At 42.4% G+C, this 22156-nt stretch overlaps 1 protein-coding gene across 7 annotated transcripts in view; it reads left to right on the top strand.

Annotated features, from left to right (window-relative positions):
• The window catches only part of ATP9B (ATPase phospholipid transporting 9B (putative)), a 156566-nt gene that overhangs the window by 51664 nt on the left and 82746 nt on the right, over positions 1-22156 (top strand). For 5 of the 7 annotated variants that reach the window (XM_027960865.2, XM_042239457.1, XM_027960864.2 and 2 more), the window contains 2 exons: positions 9520-9614; positions 17397-17477. In XM_027960865.2, coding sequence (XP_027816666.1) covers positions 9520-9614; positions 17397-17477 — 176 coding nt within the window. The remainder of the gene's footprint in view (positions 1-9519; positions 9615-17396; positions 17478-22156) is intronic. The other 2 variants (XM_042239458.1, XM_042239456.1) reach the window with 1 other exon arrangement.

Here is a 22156-nt window from a genome sequence, read left to right as displayed (position 1 = left end):
TTTACTGTGTGCTGTTTAATGGGTAGTTTCTTTTTCCTGTGGGACAGAGGCTGGAGAACTACTCTTCCAGTCTCTTCCCGTTTCCTGTCCAGTTAGACGGAGCCGCGCCCTGAGCTGTGGCAGGGGAGGGATGGCTGGAAGCTGCGTGCTCCGCTTTCAGCCCCGGCTCTCCCTGCACTGGCTGTGTCTCCATGACTGCTCTCACCTTGGGAGCTGCCTGTTGAAGATGGCAGAGCTTCCCTCAGCTTAAGTTCCTAAATGACTGTGTGTAACAGTCCTGTCCCCCTCCGTCACCTAGTGAACTTTGTATGACAGAGACTGTTAACTAGTAGAGTTGGAAGGTTTATCTTTTACGGGTAGAATAGTGTTCCCTTAGCACCTGCAGAGCTGTGACAGGCAGTTGAGACTCTGCCTTTGCCTTCATGTCTTGCTTGTACAGACCTTCAAGTTCCACCAGGCTTAGAAATTTGGGCCTTTCCGGTTTTCAGGGGGATGTGTGTACCCTTGCACTGGCAGGTGGCCTTCTAGACTCTTGGGAACATGGTAGGGCTCTTACCCCTTGTCGTCTGATTTTCCAGCTTTTCTTTTAAATCTTGCGGTCAGCTTGCTGTTTACCGCAGCTTTGCTACCACGCAAGGAAGCTGCGATAGTGAACAATTGCCACTGATTTCTTCTGACAGAGATTCCAGGAGAAACCGTTCTCCGTGACTCAACTGTGGGTTGGGTCAAAGCCAGACAAACCCTACCTAGTCAGGTGATGATAGCTTTCTGGGCTTGGAGTTTGGGGAGTCCCAGCCCTCATTTGTTCTCCTCAGTATCTACCAGACCACTGGTTTCCTCAGCTCTGTGAAGTTTGATTTGAGGGCAGAATACTGGAAAAGGGACACATCAGACCACTTAGGTCTCTTAGAACGAGGTTTAGCCCCATTTCTTGAATAAACGCACCTGGGATTGTTACAAGTCTGATTATTTTCCAGAGTTTTGAAAAAAATTGCTTTGGACACCTTTTGCTAATGTTCTCATTAAGTTATGGAGGAATGGGTTTACAGAGATTTTTACACTGCCATCTCTCCTTATTTATGATTTGCTTATCTTTGTTTGTAAATGTATTCAGTATAATGAATAACAAAATGTGTGTATTTGGGAGGTGCTTTTATATTTTATTGCCTTTGTAGTGATTATGGTAGATATATATGTAAGAATATTATACTTAATGTGAAAATGGCTATAGGTAATTAACTTAAAAGAATATATTATGCAGATTACATTAGGAGATTAAATGTGAACAATATCCATCACTTTAAAGCTGGAAGATTATTAGAAAAGTCCATTTTTCAGAGCAAGAATCTGAAGGCTAGAATACAAATTCTTTGCCAAAGTTTTAGAAATTGTAATTCAGCCACTGTATAATTGTTATGGCATGACATAGTAAGATAGTGAGACAAATAGAATATTAGAACATTAGACAAATGATATAGTCTATTGTGCTGACTTCAGATAAATAGAATTGTATCCAAATTGATTATGTTCTAAAAATGTCTCCTTTTTCTCAGATTTTGCGTTGTATTCTATGTTGTAGGGACAGTTTCTCTCTGTAGGGTAATGATATTTAATATTTTGGAGGACATAAATCTTTTAGAGACTCTTAAGAATTATCACTTTGTTCCTGAAAAAAATGTACATAATATGCATGTATGCTGATTTTTCTATTATTTTAGATATTCCTAGAAGATTATTAATGATCCAAGTTTAAGATCATGCTGTCATCTGTTCTAACCTATGGTTATATGTCTCAGGTTTAGGATTTTTTTATGTCAAGTTTTAATTGTTAAAACAGTTACTAATACTTACATGGAGATATTAACATGTCAGATTCCTGTTTCATGATATTTTTCTTCTCTTTATAAAATGACTGCATAGCTTCTAGCTATGTAAAATTTGTGTCATAATATTACTTTGATTAAAGATTTATTTTTAGAAATTCAATTTCTGTGACTACATAATTATTTAAGTTTTTAAATTAAAGCGTAATTTTTAAAAGTACACATTCAGAGTTTTTTGTGTATCTGCTAACACTATAAATATTATTTTATTATTTTTTAGTTTTAGCTCAGGAAGCCCTGATAATACATTGTCTATTATAATAAGAATCTTTAACCCTAGGCAATATAAAAGTCTTAAATCTGTGCAGCATGTTCAAGTTTGGACAATAGCCACTGGGCGTTTGCCAATACAGCTCAGCGAGTCTCTTGGTGGCATCATATTGACTGTGTATTAATACAGGGTATTCTATCGGGCTGTCAGTTGATTGTTTAGAATGTAAATGAAGCTGTTGATGGATCTGGTGACTGATGGCTTAAATTCCAATTAATCAATTGCTTCATCAGTTTCTTAATTCAGATCAAATATCTCCTGAATGCACACAATTCTTCTAGTGGTATTAAGAGAAATTAATGCTTTAGAACTAATTTTCATCAATCTCTTATAAATGCCAATATCTTTTTCCCTTGTCTCCTAAGTGATGACATCATTGTTTAAGTGTTTGGGACATACCACAAGAGCTCAGCTGTCACTTGTTAGTGGGCGAGGGGTAGACAAACGACACTGTACTCCTCTGCATGCTCTGTCTGGTACTATTCATCTCACCACCAGCTTAAAAGTTTCATACAGAGTCATTAAGTTATATAAATGGTTTAGAAATTAAGTTTAATGGCAAGCGATCCGGTATTACATATGCAAAGTCAATGTCTATTTTTCTTTTGTTGGGCACATACTGTAGCCTGTCTCTTTCAGAGCCATTGGATGTGTGAGCTGTTGCAGGCAGGCTGCTAATATTACAGGGTAACTTATTAAAACTTATGACAGATTCGTGTGCCCTGTCTCTGAGGGTCCCATCAATTACTTTATCACCAGCTGTCCTAGGCGACACATACATGAGTTAATCTTCATTTGATTATCATTAAACCTGTCCTTTGCTGTCAACTCTTGTCAATTATACCAAATAAAATCAAGTATTCATAAGAAGTCAGTAATAGGATATAAGCAGACCAATTTAATAATTCATTTTTACTGAGCCTTAAGTGGCATCGGTTTATAGCTTGTGCTTGCTGTTAAAAAATTACTAGACATAGTTCGTATAAGACAAGTTGGCCATATTTATGATTTTTCTACAGTTCATTTTCTCTCTTTAAATCATATCAGTTACTGTGAGACTAGAAATGTTAACTTGTTCAGCTGCCCAGTTGTGTCCAATTCTTTGTGACCCCATGGAATGTAGCATGCCTCCCTGTCCCTGTTAACTGTACTGGAAGATAAATGATATGTCAGTTTCCTCTACAATTTTAAGAATAGTGTCATTATTTAACATGAGGCATATCCTTTTACTTTGAAGAAGAGCATGTGTATTGTTTCTAGTGTTTGTTAAGTTTACAGATATCTAGGTAAGGTATATAAACACAAAATATGGGAAATTTAAGAGGCTTTAGAGAGTCTCTAGTCTCATTTTATATGTTAGAAAGCAAACCTTTAGTGCAGAGCCATTGGCATCGACGTCTCAAAGTATGTGTCAGAATCTAGAATCCACTCCCTTTTAAATTGTTTTTGTACTTTATGAAGTACATACACAGATGTATACAAACATGCATATATTTAAGAGGGAAAAAGCAATCTTGAGAAAAAAGTTTAAGTGTAAAATAATATGTACTGCAGATTTCCTTGAACTCCTTTTTAGCTGTAACCAGTTACTCTCCTTATCGTAAATCTGTTGGCAAATAATGCGTAACAAAATTTGTTTCCCTGTGCACTTTATTGGGAACAGATCTTGCTTAAGTCCATGCATGAGGGCAGTGCTGAAAACACTGGGGAGCTTGGTGGCCAGTAGTTCAGAGAACAAATCTGTGATGCACCCCAGCAAGGGACACAGCAGCCCTGCCAGAAACTTCCCTGCCAGACTCCGGGGGAGAGTCAGCCAGCCGGGGCCACACAGCCCCCCAGCCGTCTGTGTGTGCAGACACTGGGCTACTCCATGCAGTGGGGGTGGGACTCGAGGCAGATTGGCAAGGCTTCTGGGAAACAGACAGGCTCACCCATGCTGGCCTGGGGCCTGAGCACAGTCTCTAGATTCCCCGCCCTGTTCCCAGGGCAGTTCCTGCAAAGCTGACCTTCAAAACAGAATCACATGCACCCCCATCAGCCTAGACATCAGTGTGTCTGTCCAGGGCTGTGGTCCCAGGCTCAGGCAGAGAACCTCCAAGCTGCTGGTCCCTGACCAACTGTGGGGCCAAAGTAGGACTGTCCTGAATTGCGAGAGTTCCCCATGAGCCATACACATTCACTGATAAAGGGTGAAAAATCTGACCGACTAAGCACATTCAGGCACTGTTTTTTTTTTTTTAAACCAGTAAGAGGTTTATGCAGAGCCTAGAAAGCCAGGAAATACTCTGAGCAAGGATATCAGAGGAGGGTACTGCGGGGGGGCAAGATTTCACAAAGTTGTCAGCCAGGTCTTTAAAAATAAACCATTGACTAAACAACCAGCATCCAAACTAAATTCCTGGTTTGTGTAATGTGGTTCAAGCTGTTAGATGAATGAGCTGTGATGAGGTCTGTGCTGGTGTACGGCACTGGGGTCTGGAATCACATGGACCCGATGATGGCGTGGAGCTGTGCTTCCTGGTAGGACTGTGGGGCACGTCTCCTCTGAGCCTGCACAGGGGCAGTCGACTGCCTCCTCTCTCTGGGACATCAGATGTTATATGTGGGCCAGGACTGCCACTTAGTTGTTCAGACTCAGAAGTCATATCTGACTCTTTTTGCGACCCCGTGGACTGCAGCATGCCAGGCTCCCCTGTCCTTCACTATCTAGTAGGTGCTCAGTGAAGAGTAATAGCCTTCATTTTTGATGAGAAGTGACACCCTATTATGAATACGTGTATAACTCTACATTTTTTGAGGAGCCAAATCCAAAATAGTTTCTAGCTGAAAATGTAGACTCCATAACTACTGCTTCCTTAATTTGGAGTTTTATGTTCAGTTCAGTTCAGTTCAGTCGCTCAGTCGTGTCCAACTCTTTGCGACCCCATGAATCGCAGCACGCCAGGCCTCCCTGTCCATCACCAACTCCCATGTTCACTCAGACTCATGTCCATCGAGTCCGTGATGCCATCCAGCCATCTCATCCTCGGTCGTCCCCTTCTTCTACTGCCCCCAATCCCTCCCAGCATCAAAGTCTTTTCCAATGAGTCAACTCTTCGCATGAGGTGGCCAAAGTACTGGAGTTTCAGCTTTAGCATCATTCCTTCCAAAGAAATCCCAGGGCTGATCTCCTTCAGAATGGACTGGTTGGATCTCCTTGCAGTCCAACGGACTCTCAAGAGTCTTCTCCAACACCACAGTTTAAAAGCATCAATTCTTCAGTGCTCAGCCTTCTTCACAGTCCAACTCTCACATCCATACATGCCCACAGGAAAAACCATAGCCTTGACTAGACGGACCTTAGTCGGCAAAGTAATGTCTCTGCTTTTGAATATGCTATCTATGTTGGTCATCACTTTTCTTCCAAGGAGTAAGCATCTGTTAATTTCATGGCTGCAGTCGCCATCTGCAGTGATTCTGGAGCCCAAAAAAATAAAGTCTGACACTGTTTCCACTGTTACCCCATCTACTTCCCATGAAGTGATGGGACCAGATGCCATGATCTTCGTTTTCTGAATGTTGAGCTTTAGGCCAACTTTTTCACTCTCCTCTTTCACTTTCATCAAGAGGCTTTCTAGTTCCTCTTCGCTTTCTGCCATAAGGGTGGTGTCCTCTGCATATCTGAGGTTATTAATATTTCTCCTGGCAATCTTGATTCCAGCTTGTGCTTCTTCCAGTCCAGCATTTCTCATGATGTACTCTGCATATAAGTTAAATAAGCAGGGTGACAATATACAGCCTTGACATACTCCTTTTCCTATTTGGAACCAGTCTGTTGTTCCATGTCCAGTTCTAACTGTTGTTTCCTGACCTGCATACAGATTTCTCATCATAATCTTTGAAAGACCTACTCGGAGAGAGCCGGGCCAGAGAAGTGTGCTTGTGTTGAATCCCTCCAGGGTCCCTTACTGCTCTGCCCGCTACTTTGTCCCAGGCCTCATCCTTCCTGCCCTGGCCCACTGTTGGTATCTTTTATTCTGGCCCTTTGGCCCTTGAGGTTCAAAATTTTCTAAGGAGACTTTTGGGGGCTTGGGAGAGTTGCACTGCATATCTTGTGGGACCTTAGTTCCCCAGCCAGGGATTGAACATGGGGCCTGTGGCAATGAGAGCCCAGCATCCTAATCACTAGGTGACCAGAGGACCCCCATGCCTAGAAGACTTGAACACTTGATACATGCTACTGTGGGTCTTCTTTTCCTTGAGTGTATATCATAGTCATTTTCCAGCTGAATCCTTCTCCCTTCTGGCCTCTCACAGAAGTCCTCCACCCCATTTCCGGTATAACGTTCTAAAAAGCCGCTCCAAATGACTAAGTTTTATTTTAGAACTTTATGGCTGGGCTACTTGTATGGCCAGTGGCATGCATACTCTGTGCTTCTCCCAGCACATTTTTTTTCTTTAATTTTATTTGGTTGTCTATCTAATTATTAAACCATAACCTTATTAAGATCAGTAGGAACTGTAGTACCTGGAATAATGCTTTCAGTATGGTGGTGTTCAGTGGATGTTTGGTACACACCTAAGACCAGTGTGGTGTATCAGCGTATAATAATGTGAAGCAAGGCCAAGCCACATGAGTTAATTCAGAAGTTGACAGTGCTGCCTTTCTTTCCTAAGTTCTTACTGAACAAGTCCTAGACATTTCCTATAAAATCTTCATTAGGTCTTCATTTATTTTTTGAAAGATGTTGAGTCAGTTCAGTTCAGTTCAGTCACTCAGTCGTGTCTGACTCTTTGCTGCCCCATGAGTCACAGCACGCCAGGCCTCCCTGTCCATCACCAACTCCCGGAGTTCACTCAGACTCACGTCCATCGAGTCGGTGATGCCATCCAGCCATCTCATCCTCTGTTGTCCCCTTCTCATCCTGCCCCCAATCCCTCCCAGCATCGGGGTCTTTTCCAATGAGTCAACTCTTTGCATGAGGTGGCCAAAGTACTGGAGTTTCAGCTTTAGCATCATTCCTTCCAAAGAAATCCTAGGGCTGATCTCCTTCAGAATGGACTGGTTGGATCTCTTTGCAGTCCAAGGGACCCTCAAGGGTCTTCTCCAACACGACAGTTAAAAGCATCAATTCTCGGGCGTTCATCTTTCTTCACAGTCCAACTCTCACATCCACACATGACCGCAGGAAAAACCATAGCCTTGACTAGATGGACCTTAGTCGGCAAAGTAATGTCTCTGCTTTTGAATATGCTATCTATGTTGGTCATAACTTTTCTTCCAAGGAGTAAGCGTCTTTTAATTTCATGGCTGCAGTCACCATCTGCAGTGATTTTGGAGCCCCCAAAATAAAAGTCTGACACTGTTAGGAGGTATTTATTTCCAGATAGCATGCAAACCTTTTATTTAATGCTTCTGTTTTGCTGTAGAGATCACTGTTGAAAGCTGACCTGGCATATGGCAGTCTCTTCCTCTAGATAAAAGGGAAAAGGCCATGAGATAACTTACTGATGAAATCAGCTACTGAAGTGGAGAGGATGTGTAGTCAGCCAGTAGTTGTCGTGGCTTGAGCTCTGTTAAAGGAGCATGTATGCCGTGAGCCGTTCACCAGAGCTGCACTGTGCTGAGCTGTGCTGGTCAATGGTGTGATTCCACATAGAACTGATGGATAGGAGCAAACACTGCTAGACAGGGGAAGGAGGGGCTCAGGAATATGAATATGGAAAAAGTACAGTGAAAAATGACCTCCATTTTTGCAGGTGTTCCAATATAAATTTAGATGTAGATTACTATAGTCCAGCTTCAGTTATTTGCAGTTTTCCTATCCTGCAGAGAACAAACGTATGTGTGACATTTTTGGTTTATATTTTCTATAGTAATCTGAATATGTTTCTTCAAGGTTTTTAAAAACTTTGTACTTTGTTCTCAGGTTCACAGAACAGTGAGAAGGAGGTGCAGAGGTTTCCAGTATACTCCCTGCCCCCACACATGGGTAGCTTCCCTCATTATCAGCATCCCTACCAGACAGGCCGTTTGTTACAATTGGCAGACTCAAACTGGCACATCACCATCACCAAGCTTCCATCATTTGCATTAAGATTCCCTCTTGGTGTACTACATTCTGTGGGTTTTGGCAAATGTATAATGACACCCATCCATCATTGTATATAGTATCATACAGAGTATTTTCACTGACTAAAATCTTCTGTGCTCTGGCTGTTTGCCTCTGCCCCTACTCCATCCTGGGGAACCACTGATCTTTTCAGTGTTTCCATAGTTTTTTCTTTTCCAGAATGTCATGTAATTGGAATCACATAGTATGCAGCCTTTTGAGATTCGTTTCTTTCACTGAGAAACAGTTTAAAGTTCCTCCATATCTTTTCATGACTTGATAGCTCATTTTATTGTATTGCTGAATTATTCTCCATTATCACATTTACCACAGTGATCCATTCACTCACCCAAGGACGTCTTGGTTGTTTCCAAGTTTTGGCAGTTGTGAATAAAGCTGGTATAAAATCTGCATGCAGGATATCGTGGGACATAAGTTCCTCAGCTCTTTTGGATAAATGTCAGGAAGTGCAGTTGCTGGATTGTATGGTAAAATTATGTTTAGCTTTGTGAAAAAACGCGAAACTGTCTTCTGAAGTGGCTGCACCATTTTGCATTCCCAGCAACCATGAAAGAGAGTTCATGTTGCTCTGAGTCCCCCAGCACTTGGTGCTGTCAGTGTTCTAGAGTCTGGCCGTTCTGATAGGTGCTGAGTGGAGACACCACTTGTTGTTTTCCCTTTCATTTCCCTTTTGTGATGTGGAGCATCTTTCCTTGTGCTTCTTTGCCACTGCTATACCTTCCTACGGAGAAGGCACTGGCACCCCACTCCAGTACTCCTGCCTGGAAAACCCCATGGATGGAGGAGCCTGGTGGGCTGCAGTCCGTGGGATTGCAAAGAGTCAGACACGACTGAGCGACTTCACTTTCACTTTTCACTTTCGTGCATTGGAGAAGGAAATAGCAACCCACTCCAGTGTTCTTGCCTGGAGAATCCCAGGGGCAGGGGAGCCTGGTGGGCTGCCGTCTATGGGGTCTCACAGAGTCGGACACGACTGAAGCGACTTAGCAGCAGCATACCTTTCTAAAATAAAGCACTAATTAATACTAAACCTTAATAGTCAAGAACACCAAACAGGAAATAATTACATAAACAGTTAAAGAGCTCTGTCTTTTCAGCAAACTCATTTTGTGAGTCAAATAAGTAGACTTCCAAGGATTTTCCATGGGAAAAATGGGAATCTCTAGATATATCATTTGTGTATCACCACTGTACGATGAATTGTGGCTTTAAGGTACCCATAACTCAGGAATTTTTCTTCTCTTATTCCAAGGTTCATGTTTTATTCGAACTGATCAACTCGATGGTGAAACTGACTGGAAGCTGAAAGTGGCAGTGAGCTGCACACAGAGGCTACCTGCTCTGGGGGTGAGCGTTGCTGTCGTTACTCCATCAGTTACTGTATGGTCATTCCTGTGCACTTACGTACCAGCTAACTTGATTAATTCATTGATAATGTAATGAATAACTTCACTACTAAACTCATCGAAAATTATGCCGACATAATTTCTGTGATATCTTAGCACATACCCTGTTTGAGGTGTAGTTTTGAATGTTCTGAGCTTGGCTCAGGTTTTCCTTCTTTTCTTTCCCTTTCCTTGTTGTTTCTATTTTTAATCCTGTCATTTGAGTAATCTTTGAAATCGAGACTCCTGGTGGGGTTAGATGAGTCCGTTTTTGGTAACTAACTGATTCCCAGAAGGCCGTTAAGATGCTGCTTTGGGATAATTCAGGGGGGCATCCCCAGCCCTGAACCCAGCCCATCCACTTCAGCTTTTCCCTCTGAGAGGGGAAAGTCCTCCCTGGGGAGGAGGAGGTACAGTGTCCCTGTGTCTGTCAGCTCGTGAGGAGGAGAAAGACAGCTGCAGACTTCCGGCTGGGCCTCTGCTGCCTGGAGATGGACAGGATAGAGGGCACCATGCTTGTGGATTTCACCGTGTTCCATGGTCTCTGAAAGTCCATCTCACATGTGCTCAGGATCTCTGAAACTGCTACACATCTTTTTTTTTCTTTAAGCAAAATCACAGCTGTGGCCGTTCGGTGTTGTTTTGTGTTGTATGTGCTGTTTATTTGAATGAGAGCAGCTTTATCTTAACATGATTTGCTGATATTCATAGGAGAGTAAAGAAAGACTGAGATTGTCTTAAGAGTGACCTTGAAGCCAAGCAGTTGTTTCAGGGAAGGGGATTGAATCCTCTGGATTTGCTCACTGTCCTGAGATGGGCTGGCTTTGATGGAAGTAGGGACGGCTTATGGTTCATAGTTAATTCTGTGAATCACCGGGGACTCCCTCATTCTTGTATGTATCGCACTTTGGGGAAACTAAATCTGTGTGACACATGTCAGCCTTGGCAGGATTTTGATTCCTTAGGTGCTTTCCATCAGCTATACTTTCGGTAGTACCTGCATTGAAATTCCTTCCTTCCTTAGAGTTTGTTGGGTTTCTTGGGTCTGTGGGCTCATGGTTTTCTTCTCTTTCCGTCCCCCTTTCTACCCAGACTCCTCTCTCTGGGACACGGGTGACAAGTGTGTTAGACTCAACATTCCTACCCGTGTCGAGCTTCTGATGCTCACTTCCCAGGGAATTGCCATGTTGCTCGGTTTTTAAATTCACCAATGTCTAGTTTTCTGTTAAAGACCTTGGAGAAGGAAATGGCAACCCACTCCAGTGTTCTTGCCTGGAGAATCCCAGGGACAGGAGGAGCCTGGTGGGCTGCCGTCTATGGGGTCGCAGAGTCGGACATGATTGAAGCGACTTAGCAGCAGCAGCAACAAATTATTTTATTCCGAATACTGTATTTTTTTAATCTCTGGAACCACGTTCCATGTGGTCACCAGTCTTTGTCATTGTTTAAGTCCTCTTCTCTCCTAATGTGTTCATAGTTTCGTTTAACTCTTTCAGCAGTTTGTGATACTTAGTTTTTGTTTATTAATTCCATTGTCTCTGTTATTTCTGAATATGTTTCTTTTTAAAGAATTTTTCTCCTTGTTACAGGTCACACTTTCCTGCTTCCTTACATTGCTGATAACTTCTAATTGGGTGCTGAATAATGTAAATACTATGTTTTTCTCTTACTTCGCAACCTACTGATCTTCCTTTTCTTAGTTCCATAACTTGTGGATAAACTTGACCTTTCCAAGACTTGTTCTTAAGCTTTGTTGGGGAGGCCTGGCATCCCCTTTATCATGATGCTAATGTAACCAGACCCCAGGGTCTGCGCCTCCTGGGGTAACCTTGGGCATCGCAGGCTGTTCTGAGGTACTTCTAACTCTGGCCACTCAGACTGTGTCTCTCCCCAGCTTTGTGTCGTCCCTGAGGCTAGGCAGGAGGCTCCTGGTCACACTCTGCTAGCCATCACTTCCCTCGTCCTCCTCAGTCCGACGGGGGAGCAGACTCAGGACCAGGCCAGCTGTGGCCCATCCTTCCCTCCCACTCCCTCTGTGCCGGTGCCTGCCAGCCCCCGCCGGTCCCTGGGCTCTACCCCCCGCTCGGCAGCCTGGCACCGGGTGCAGCACCTCCCCTGGGCAGGAGGCTGGCCTCCCTGGGCTTGCAGCTGCGTTCTCGTCTCCCCAGGGTCCCAGTCCTGCGACTCTACCAGGAACACTGTGTCCTGTGTCTGAAAACAGCTGACTCACGTGATTGGTTCATCTTGCAGTGGGACGGCAAGTCCCACACCAGTTGCAGTGACACGGCTTATAGAGGTTTGATTAATTCTTAGTGAGAAATATGTGTCTGTGGGCTAACTGAGCTCCATGATATTTAAAATTAAAAGGTGGTCCATCAAGCATAAAGTTTTAACAAGTCCAGAGCAATGGGCCTTTGCTTACTTCAGGAACATACCTGCCAGGAGGACGGGGCACACCCCAGCCATGTCTCCTCTGTCCTGGAAGGCGCTTCATACCCTTGTTCTCAACCACACAGCTTCCTTCACAAACACGTGAGTGAAGCTGTGCACATTTTTCCTGTTAGGATAGGCATTCAGCAGTATGTTTGGGGGTTATTCTTTTATGTTAGAAAATACATGTCTGAAGGAGTTTTTTAGCTGCGTGGTATTTGGCAAATTGTAACCTCTGGGACCAGCCTGGTATTGGTGAATGTGAAAGTTAATGTTTTTGGTATTTTATAGACGATAACAGAGTGCAGAAGTAGGCGTAGTGCAGGGATTTGATCCTTTCGCCAGAGTGCTCTCTAGAAGACGACAGTGACAGACCTGCTCATCTCCTGTACGTTAGTCAGGTGACCCGTCAGCCTCTTCCAGTCTGATGACTGCAAGAGTGGCATCCCATTTAAATATGCTTTTAATCTTTTTGTGAGGTTGAAGATTTCTTACCTAAGGAAGTAGACTTATTGTATTTTTTTGTAAGTTTCTGTTCATGTTGTCTACCCATTTTCCTGTTGTATGTTTTTAAAGAGGTTTTTATATGTAGTTGGCTAATCATTTTTCATTCTTCACTGTTTTAATCTGTTTTAAATATTTTTGTTTATAGTTTCTTTTGTCCATATAAAAGTTTACTTTCCTTAAATAAGGTGACCTGACGGAGGAGTCTGGTAGGCTGCAGTCCATGGGATCGCAGAGTGTCGGAAACGACTGAGTGACTTCACTTTCACTTTTCACTTTCATGCATTGGAGAAGGAAATGGCAACCCACTCCAGTGTTCTTGCCTGGAGAATCCCAGAGACGGTGGAGCCTGGTGGGCTGCCGTCTGTGGGGTCGCACAGAGTTGGACACAACTGAAGCGACTTAGCAGCAGCAACAATAGAAGTAGTCTCTAAAATGGTTACTTATATAATGTGATAGAAGTGCTAATTATCATTACAATGACTTTCAAACTGACTTGTACATCTTAAATTTACACAACGTTACATGTCATATATTTCAATAAAAATATTTTAAAAATCAATAATCACTGCCTTTATTTCTTGCTTAGACTGTTCCCACTCTATGGTTATAAATGGTTACTTTAAAAATAGTTATGCTTTACACATGAACCCTCCAGTCCATCTAGCATTTGTTTTGAGTTGAACTCTAAGTAGGAAATCAAAAACAACTGCTGGCCCTTTGCTGACTTGCTCACTATTTTAGCACAATTTTAAGCTTGCCCTGGGAGGTTCTGTTTTAAAGCCTCAACTTCGGTGTCTGAGTGTGCAGACTCTCCAGACCTTTGCACATCTGTTCTCTCAGACTTTCCTGACTTTTCACTTTATATCTTTTGCCATATTAATGTGTAAATGTTTTAAATTCTATGTAGGTAAATATTTATACGTTTTCTTTTTCAAATGTGGATTTTGTGTTGTGCCCAGAAGGCTGTTCTTCACCCGTGTTTATCATTTTAACCACTGTCAGTGTTTGTCAGTGGTAGTCTCAAAGTGAGAGGCTGGTCATTAGCATTTATTGTCTTATAATTATTAAAATATTCTCTGCACATAGACCATAGGGAAGGAGGTTCAGTCCTGTTGCTAAATCTGTGTGGCTGAACGATAGTTTTCTGAGTGAGGTTGAGCAGGTTCTTTTCACAGCAGCCTGCAGCTGGGCCGGAGTCTTCTCTGCGCACTCCTCTCCGCGCTCTGCACCCTCACTTAGACCCCCAGCGTTTCTGTTGGCTTTGCTCTTCCTTTTCTCCGGTGTTGACGAGAGAAGGCTCTGCTGTTGCGCTGTCACTGAAGACCCCCAGCTTTCAGTTCTCACTGCTTGTTAACGGGGTAGGCCGCCCGAGACAGCCGTGAAGCCTATTGGCCTCAGCCTGTCCGCTGAGCCCTGGAGGCTTCTTGCTGCTGCTTCTCAGCCGCCCTTTCCCTCCTCTGTGTCCTGCCTTCTGTTCCCAGCACACATCCTCAAGTAGTCTCCCCAGGGTTGCAGAGGGGAGATGCCACACGCCCCAGTGACTGGAGGATGTCTGTTTGCTGTTACGCTTGGGGTGGGGGCCGACCCCAGAGTGTCTGCCTCTGCATTGCCTTCCAGGAGTTGGGAGGCGCTTGACACCTGGAAGCAGTTGCAGCAGAACATTGGTGGTAGAGTTAATTTGCTAAAGTGTTAAAAAAGAAGGGCAGTGTTAAGGCACTGTGTCAGAATTTTTCTGAAAGAAAAGCCAAACAAGCAAGGATGTAGTGTGTGTTACGTAGATTCCAGGAGCATGGGCCAGCCGTGACGGAGAATGTAGTGTGTGTTACGTAGATTCCAGGAGCATGGGTTAGCCATGACGGAGGCTGTGTGCAGAGGGGCCTGCAGAGCGCTGGCAGAAATGTCCATACGTTGATCCTGTTGGTGTCAAGGTGTGTATTTGAATTAAGATGCAGAAAATTGTACACTGTAAGCATGTATAATTTATTGCTTGTAAGTTATGTCTTAAGAAAATGTTTAGAATCCCACTGTGTTGCCTGTATTTTTGAATATTCCCTTGGCTGTGATCACATTCCTGTACTTTCTATCACAGTCAGGATTATAAGGATATTTTCTTCATTTTTATTAGTGACAGATGTATGAATTACAAAATGCTTAGAAGGCTAGAGTGTACAGTTCATACAGTGCTACTTTTAAAATTTTATGGTTGATACACTTTGATAGTGTGTTAAGCATTTGAGTGAGGTAACTGGAAAATGAAAGTATTTTAAGTTTTGATAAATATAGCTGAATTTGTGATTCAACCATCAATTTAAATCTGTAACTTCATATAATTTGGCATATTAGATATAGACTTTTTTTCATAGGAAGGAAAGCTCTAATTTCATTTTGGACATAGCAGAGCAGTTTGGTGTTTCATCTGATAGCTTACACTACCCATAACCACCGCTCGTCTGACCTTTCTGTGTGACAGAAAGGCTCTGGGAGTGTGCAGTGCCATTTGCTGCTTAAAGCATCGACAGTGGAGCGTTGTGTCCGTGGCGACACCAGGAATGGGTGACCTGTGTTAGAGCCCTTCCTGAACAACTGAGCACACCCCCACGAACAGGCTTTCCAGTTCCATTGTGTCCAGAGCACCTGATGTGATCAGAGAATTGAAACTGAGTCAGAGTGGTGTTGCTGGCTGATCCCACCCTAGGATGGCAGGTCTGGCTTCTCACCGCCGTGCGGGCAGGGCTCGGAAGCATGTGGGAAGCACGGTCACAGCAATTTTCAATAAATCATGACTCGCTGATTTATTTCAAAAGATCCGTATAGCAGTAAACAATACCATTTACATTTAATTAGTTTTATTGAACGAAAGGCAATTTTATTTGTAATGAACCACATGTTATGATTAAGGATGTATTTTAATGACCTTTAAGTAATGTGAACAAATGTTGCCCTTGACCTAATAGCAGAGGCATTCCTACATTATTGAAAACTTCAGAATGATTTTTAAATTATCATGAAAAGCTTCAAATGACATTCTCATTATTGTGCCATTATTCAGTCATTTGATGTCTAATATACGAGATGAAATGCACTCCTCTCAGTGCTCTTGTGCATTCAGAAACATGGGGGATGTTGCTAGGCAGTTCTTTATTTCCATGTATCAAAAGATATTCTGTTGTATGAAAATGTCACTTTAAAAAAATTACCGTGATAGCATAACCACCTTTTAGGGGGTTTGCTGAGCCTCCTCAGTCTGCACACATGTGGCTGTCAGCCAGTCTGGCATGGTTTTGGCCTCTGTTTCTCAGAAAGCTTTTCCCGCTCTTTCTCATGTGCACTCATCCAGGACCTCACCTGCTGTGCTCAGGGACGCTGCACCCACGCTCACTGTCGCAGTCTCGTCCCTGTGTGTTCTTCAGAGTCGCTGCCTCTTGACCTGTCGTCAGGTTCACCGACTCTGTTCTCCGTTAAGCCTATCTAATGAGTGAATTTATTTCAATTGTGTTTTTTCAATTCTAGAATTTCCAATTGGTCCTTTTTTGTAAATATGTTTTCTTTTTCTCTGCTGTGGTTTCTTATTTGTTTTTTCTTTAAGAGAATGTTTTTCTTTAAAGATTTGGAATGTCCTAATAACTGCTTTGAAATTCTCATCTGGTCTCATTCTAATGTCCGGTCATGTCAGAATTAGTCTTCATTGATTAGATTCTCCTTGAATGTGGATCTTGTATTCTCATTTCTTCTTGTGTCTGGACATTAGGATTGTGTCTTCAACATAATGATACCTTGTAGAGACTCTGGATTCTATAGTGTTCTGAAGAGTATTGGGTTTCTTATTTGGTTTGGTTTGAACTGGTGTTGACTGAAATCAGACCCCCACCTCGTCTTCCCTGCAGTGGAGAGCCATGGGGCTCTTGTGCTCCTTCTGGCTGAGCTGGAACCTGCCTGCATGAGGGGCTTGGGACTCAGGCCGAGGGCGTGGGGCTCGCAGCACCTCCTGGAGCTGCCCTCTGGGGCTTCACCTCCTCTGTGGAGCTTCAGCATCTGTGATCTGACCTTTGTTCTTCATGCCTGGAAATCTGCGGTTTTCTGAGTGTTAGCAGCCATGAGGCAAAACAAAATAGAAAACAAAAGCCAAACTTACAAAAATGGCAGACTGTGTTGAGGGATCCTCCAGATCCCCCCCGTTTTGATGCTTCTCACAGGGGACCCCCAGGGCTCAGCATGTGCGCCTCACTGCCTTGGTTGCTGCCATGAAAGGGCCCAGAGTAGTTAGCACCGAGAACAGGCACGGGCTGGCTTCGCAGGAAGACAAGTCGTGTTCAGGAACTGGTCAGGAGGCGTTCTGAATCTTCAGACTTTTCAGATAGCATTCCATAGCTCCAGCCCTTCCATCCTGCCCGTTTATCTCAGGCACGGTCCAGGGCAGGTCATCCCCTTTGGGGACAGTGGCTTCAGTAACTAGACTGCTGCAGGAGGTGTGTGTACAGGAGGAGTCTTGGGAAGTGGGTCAGGCTCACACTCAAGCTCATGGTCCATGGGGTTAGTGCCAGGTGCTCCCGACCGCTCCCGACACAACCTGCCGTGACGTGTAGCAGTCGCCCTTTAAAGTCAAGAGATCCCCGCACTGCTCTTGAGCTTAAAAGTGGTGGTTTCTTTGGGTTCTTTTGCATCACGATTCATAGTACTGGCACACAACATATAAGAAAATCACCTCTTTTGGTAAATGAAATATGAAAAATATTAGCTGGTAACTGAGAACTTTCCAAGTAGTTTTGTTTAGTTACCATGTAATTAATTCAGATATTCTGTATTCTAGGACCTTTTTTCTATCAACGCTTATGTTTATGCTCAGAAGCCACAACTGGATATTCATAGCTTTGAAGGCACATTTACGAGGGTAAGTTAAATCTTTTGTTAGATGCAAGTATATTCGTTGTGTACGTTAAAAACATTATAGCAAAGCTTTATTTTGAAAGTGTAATTAAATCAAGAATCAATTCAAACAAGCTCTGAACTACAAAGTGAAGACCTAGAGAATATTTCAGGTTCTTAAATTTTCCTGTGTCAGATATTTCTTTGAAATACACTAAGTACAGTTTTTCTGTTTTTAGCACATTTACTGTTAATAAGATCCTTCTCCCTTAAAATATTATGAGTCAGTAAAATGAAGTAGTTCAGCTGTTTCCGTTATTGTTTTGGACAGGATGGTGTCCACATCATTTGATTCTCACTGACTGGTTGGACGGGTGTGTGTGAGTGCACACCCGGTTTCTTATGCACATGCATGCATGTCATTCTGCATTCTTTTCACTGGTGTTTTGGTATAGCTTAAAGTCCCTTCTTCCCTCAGTTATTGTTAGGATTTGGTAACTTTTGGATTTAGCACCTTATACTGATGCTACAAATGATTTATAGTACTTAAGGGATTTTAATATTTACAATTGTAGTTTATTTTTAGTTGCTGCAATTATTTTTAAAGATTTCTGGTAGTACAACCATCTTTGTCTCACTCTTGGTCACATAGAAGGGTTGGTGAACAGTTGTGATTATTTGAGGAAGCATGAAATGGCAACCCACTCCAGTAATCTTGCCTAGAAAATCCCATGGGTGGAGGAGACTGGTGTCCATGGGGTCGCAGTGAGTCAGACACAACTGAGCGACTTCACTTTTACTTTCCTTCTTTCTTACTAAGGGCATATTGTGTGTCGGGTAATGAGCAGAGTGGGAATGTAGACACGAGGAGGAGACAGGCATGACTATATGACTTTATTTCTGCAAGTGCTGCCATAAAAGTAGCTGCAGTTTATTCATGGCCTCACAGTCTCTCCAGAGTGCCCAGGCCAATGGTGAGAGCAGACAGCATCACCTGTCGCTAATATGCACAGTGTAAATGTGGGAGAGACTTCTGAAGACTGCATTTTCCTGTGAATGGGGAAGAGGTCCAAATGCACGGATAGTGTCAGAGCCCAGACCCTGATTGCATCTGGGCTTTTTGGTAACCTGTGTGAATTACTGCAGGCTCTTAACAGTACAGTTCATTGCCTTCATTTGATGTTCCTACCAAAGTTTTTTTTCCACTCATTATTATTATTATTGTTTCACTCATTATTCACTCATAATTATTTCAAACGTGAGTTTTAGATTATTTCAGATGGAAAAATCTATGCTTTTGTGTGCATTTTTCAAAAAGGAAAGAAAAAAACCATGTTAAGTGTAACTTGTTTTGTAACTGGAGCTTAGTTTACCAAAATAACAACTGAACATTTTTAAAAGTGGTATCTGCTTATATTCCTTTTTTATAGTATAATATGTCAATACAAAGGAGAAAATATGTTTCTTTAGACTCAGCCTGTGTAATTTGATAAGAATCAAAGATTGATTAAGGTGTCCTGTGGCAATGGACATTCTGTATGTCACTGCCCATGCAGAGTGTAAGGCAGACATGCATGCTGTGATTACTGTCCATTCCCTTGAAACAATGTCAGGGTTACATAAATTATGTGCTGTATGGCATTTTGTGTTGTATAAGTGATTCATGTTATTCTTATCGATATCATTAATTTTGCTTATTGTTAAAGGCATAGCTATTCTCTCTGTACTTTGGAGTTGGAAACTGTAGCCAGTCTTGAAGTATTAACAGCATCTGTGGTCCTTTAACCTCACCTTCCCACTTAGTCTTCTTATGCTGCATTTTCTACTGTAATTTCCTCTGTAAACCATAGCACACTTACCGTTGTTCATGTCTTTTTCAATCAAAATACTCTCCTTTTAAAAAGTATATCCCTATTGTTTGTTAAGTAGGGTGCACTATTGAGAAAACAGCTTGAAATTATAACATTTTGCACTCTCCCCCTCAAGGCAAATTTTATCTTTTCAAACTATGTAACATTAAGAGGAAGGAAACCCAGAGAGAAAGTTATTTAGAGATAATTTCTTTCCCATCATCCCAGTCTGTCTTCTGTACTGTATGAGATTGGTAAAGAACTATCCTTTACAGTAATTTTCTCAATATTAGAAAAATGTTTAATGTTTTAAGTCCATCATTGTTGTTACAGAATTGAAAGCAAACTTCATAGGCACTGTGTATTCTTCAGCACATAATTGTGTTAGAAACTGACAAAAGCACTCACGTGATTAAAGAGTTCTGGAAAAGTAATGGGAGCACCAACTTAAATTTTAAAGCTAAATTGTATAGAATTGCAGTTCAGAAAGCTTTATAACAGTGTTACATTTTATTATGCCCTTGCCTGTCTTGGAGTTTCACACAGTGGGAATACTATACTCAAAGATACGCATTCAGCAATGGTTTTTAACTTTGCATAGCAGGGGGACCATAGGGAGAGCTGGAAACTAATACAGTTGTGCCCCTTTGTACTTTTTGGTCAGTTGATGGCCGGCTATGGGCAGGTGGTCTTAAGGAGTCACTAAAAGAAATGAGGTGGCTTAGCAGCATGCCGCTGCTGCTAAGTCGCTTCAGTCGTGTCCGACTCTGTGCGACCCCATAGACGGCAGCCCACCAGGCTCCACCGTCCCTGGGATGCTCCAGGCAAGAACACTGGAGGGGGTTGCCATTTCCTTCTCCAATGCATGAAAGGGAAAAGTGAAAGGGAAGTCGCTCAGTCGTGTTCGACTCTTGGCACCCCATGGACTGCAGCCCACCAGGCTCCTCCATCCGTGGGATTTTCCAGGCAAGAGTGCTGGAGTGGGGTGCCATCGCCTTCTCCTGCTGCCTCATTATTAGTTCCATCACAAGGATTAGAAACCAGAGGAAGAGGTTCATGTCTATTTCGTCTTAGATTTGTTCTCTTACTGGACAGATGTGACTGCCTGTTCCATGCTAGGAGTTCACAACATCAAAATCAGTGCCGTAGTTACATTGCTCACAGTCTGAAGGGAAACTAAATATGGAAATCGCTAGATACAGTAAAAATAATTCAGAATTCACATTGGAGAGTATTCTTATCTATTTGTCTTATGCCTTAAATGGTAACTGTGTGAATCAGCAGTCGGCAGGGTATGTCCTAGTCTGCACTTACTTTGCCGTGCCACGGCTAGAGCACCTACACTAGCCTACAGTTAAAGGATGCACCGTGTGGACTGTGTGTGTTTATCAGTGTTAAGATTCTAAGACTATCTCTGTGAATGAGTCAGAAGTTGATCATTTCAGTTCAGTCAAAAATTGAAGTACGAAATAGTTACTGTGTAAAGGCCACATCCTCTCTTTCAAAAGTTGATACTAGAAGTTTTTTTGTGAGCTCTAGGATTTTCTGCATATATGATCATAACATCAACAAACAGATAATTTTACATCTTCCTTTCTAAATTGTACCTTCTGTTTTTCGTACAGTTGGGCTGGCTGAAACTTCGGGTATCATGTCAGTTAGTTGTGGTGAAAGCGGGCATTCTGATCTCAGAGGAAAGGTTTCAGTGTTTCATATGATACACATAGTGGGGTTTTCATAATGGCTTTTAATATAAGGAGGTAGTTCCCTTCTATTCCTAGTTTGTTGAATGTTTTCTGTCAAGAAAGGGTGTTGAATTTCGGCAAATGCATTTTCTGCATCAGTTGAGGTGATCCTGTGGGGTATTTTTTCCTTCATTCTGTTATTATGATATATTTTCTTGATTGATTTGCATGTTGAACCATCCTTGTATTTCAGGAATAAATCTCACTTGGTCATGGAGTATAATCCTTTAATATGCTGCTTAATTTGGTTTTCTGATGTTTTGTGTAGGAGTTTTGTATCATTGTTCAGAGAAGATATTGATGTGTAGTTTACTTTTCTGGGTATTCTCTTTGGTTGGCTTTGATATCAGGGTTGTCCTGCCTTCAATTTTATCAGTTGCTTCATAATTGTCTTTCATTAGGAACATGTATGTGTACTAAGTCACTTCATTCATTTCCAGTTTTCTGCGACCCCATGGACTGTAACCAGGCAGGTTCCTCTGTCCATGGGATTCTCCAGGCAAGAATACTGGAATGGGTTGCCATGCCCTCTCCAGGGGATCTTCCCGACCCAGGGATTGGACCTGCATTCAAATTAGTTACATCCGTTGTCTCTTAAGTCTCCTGTGCTGGCAGGCGGGTTCTTTACCACTGCGCCACCTGGAAAGCCCCATTAGGAACATAATTGTTTTTAATTGTCATATCGTTGTGCCTTATTTAACATTTAATTAATATATAATGTCTCTTGTGATCCTTCTGTCTGCTCAGACTGCCTTGAATCCCTTTAGTGAATTTTTCATTTTGATCATCATACTTTTCAGCTCTTGAATTTCTTTCGGTTTCTGTTCAGATTTTCTGTCTCTTCATTCACATTTCTGCTCTGTTCATACTTCGTCTTCTTGACTTTCTCCACATCTTTGTCTTTAAACATCTTTAATAGTTTTCTTTTAAAGTCTTTGTCTAGTATATCTGCCATCGGGTCTTTTTCAGGGATAGTTGGTTTATATTTTTCCTTTGAATGGCGCATGCTTTTCTGCTTCTTTTATGCCTTGTTACATTTTGCTATTCAACAAGCATTTGAATATAATAGTGTGGTAACCCGGAAGTTAAAATCAGGGCTTGCTGGGGTT

Source organism: Ovis aries, chromosome 23 (assembly GCF_016772045.2).
Source record: "Ovis aries strain OAR_USU_Benz2616 breed Rambouillet chromosome 23, ARS-UI_Ramb_v3.0, whole genome shotgun sequence".
Classification (NCBI taxonomy): domain Eukaryota; kingdom Metazoa; phylum Chordata; class Mammalia; order Artiodactyla; family Bovidae; genus Ovis; species Ovis aries.
The sequence above is the reverse complement of the archived record's forward strand: the minus strand, read 5'-3'. Positions and strand labels throughout refer to the sequence as shown.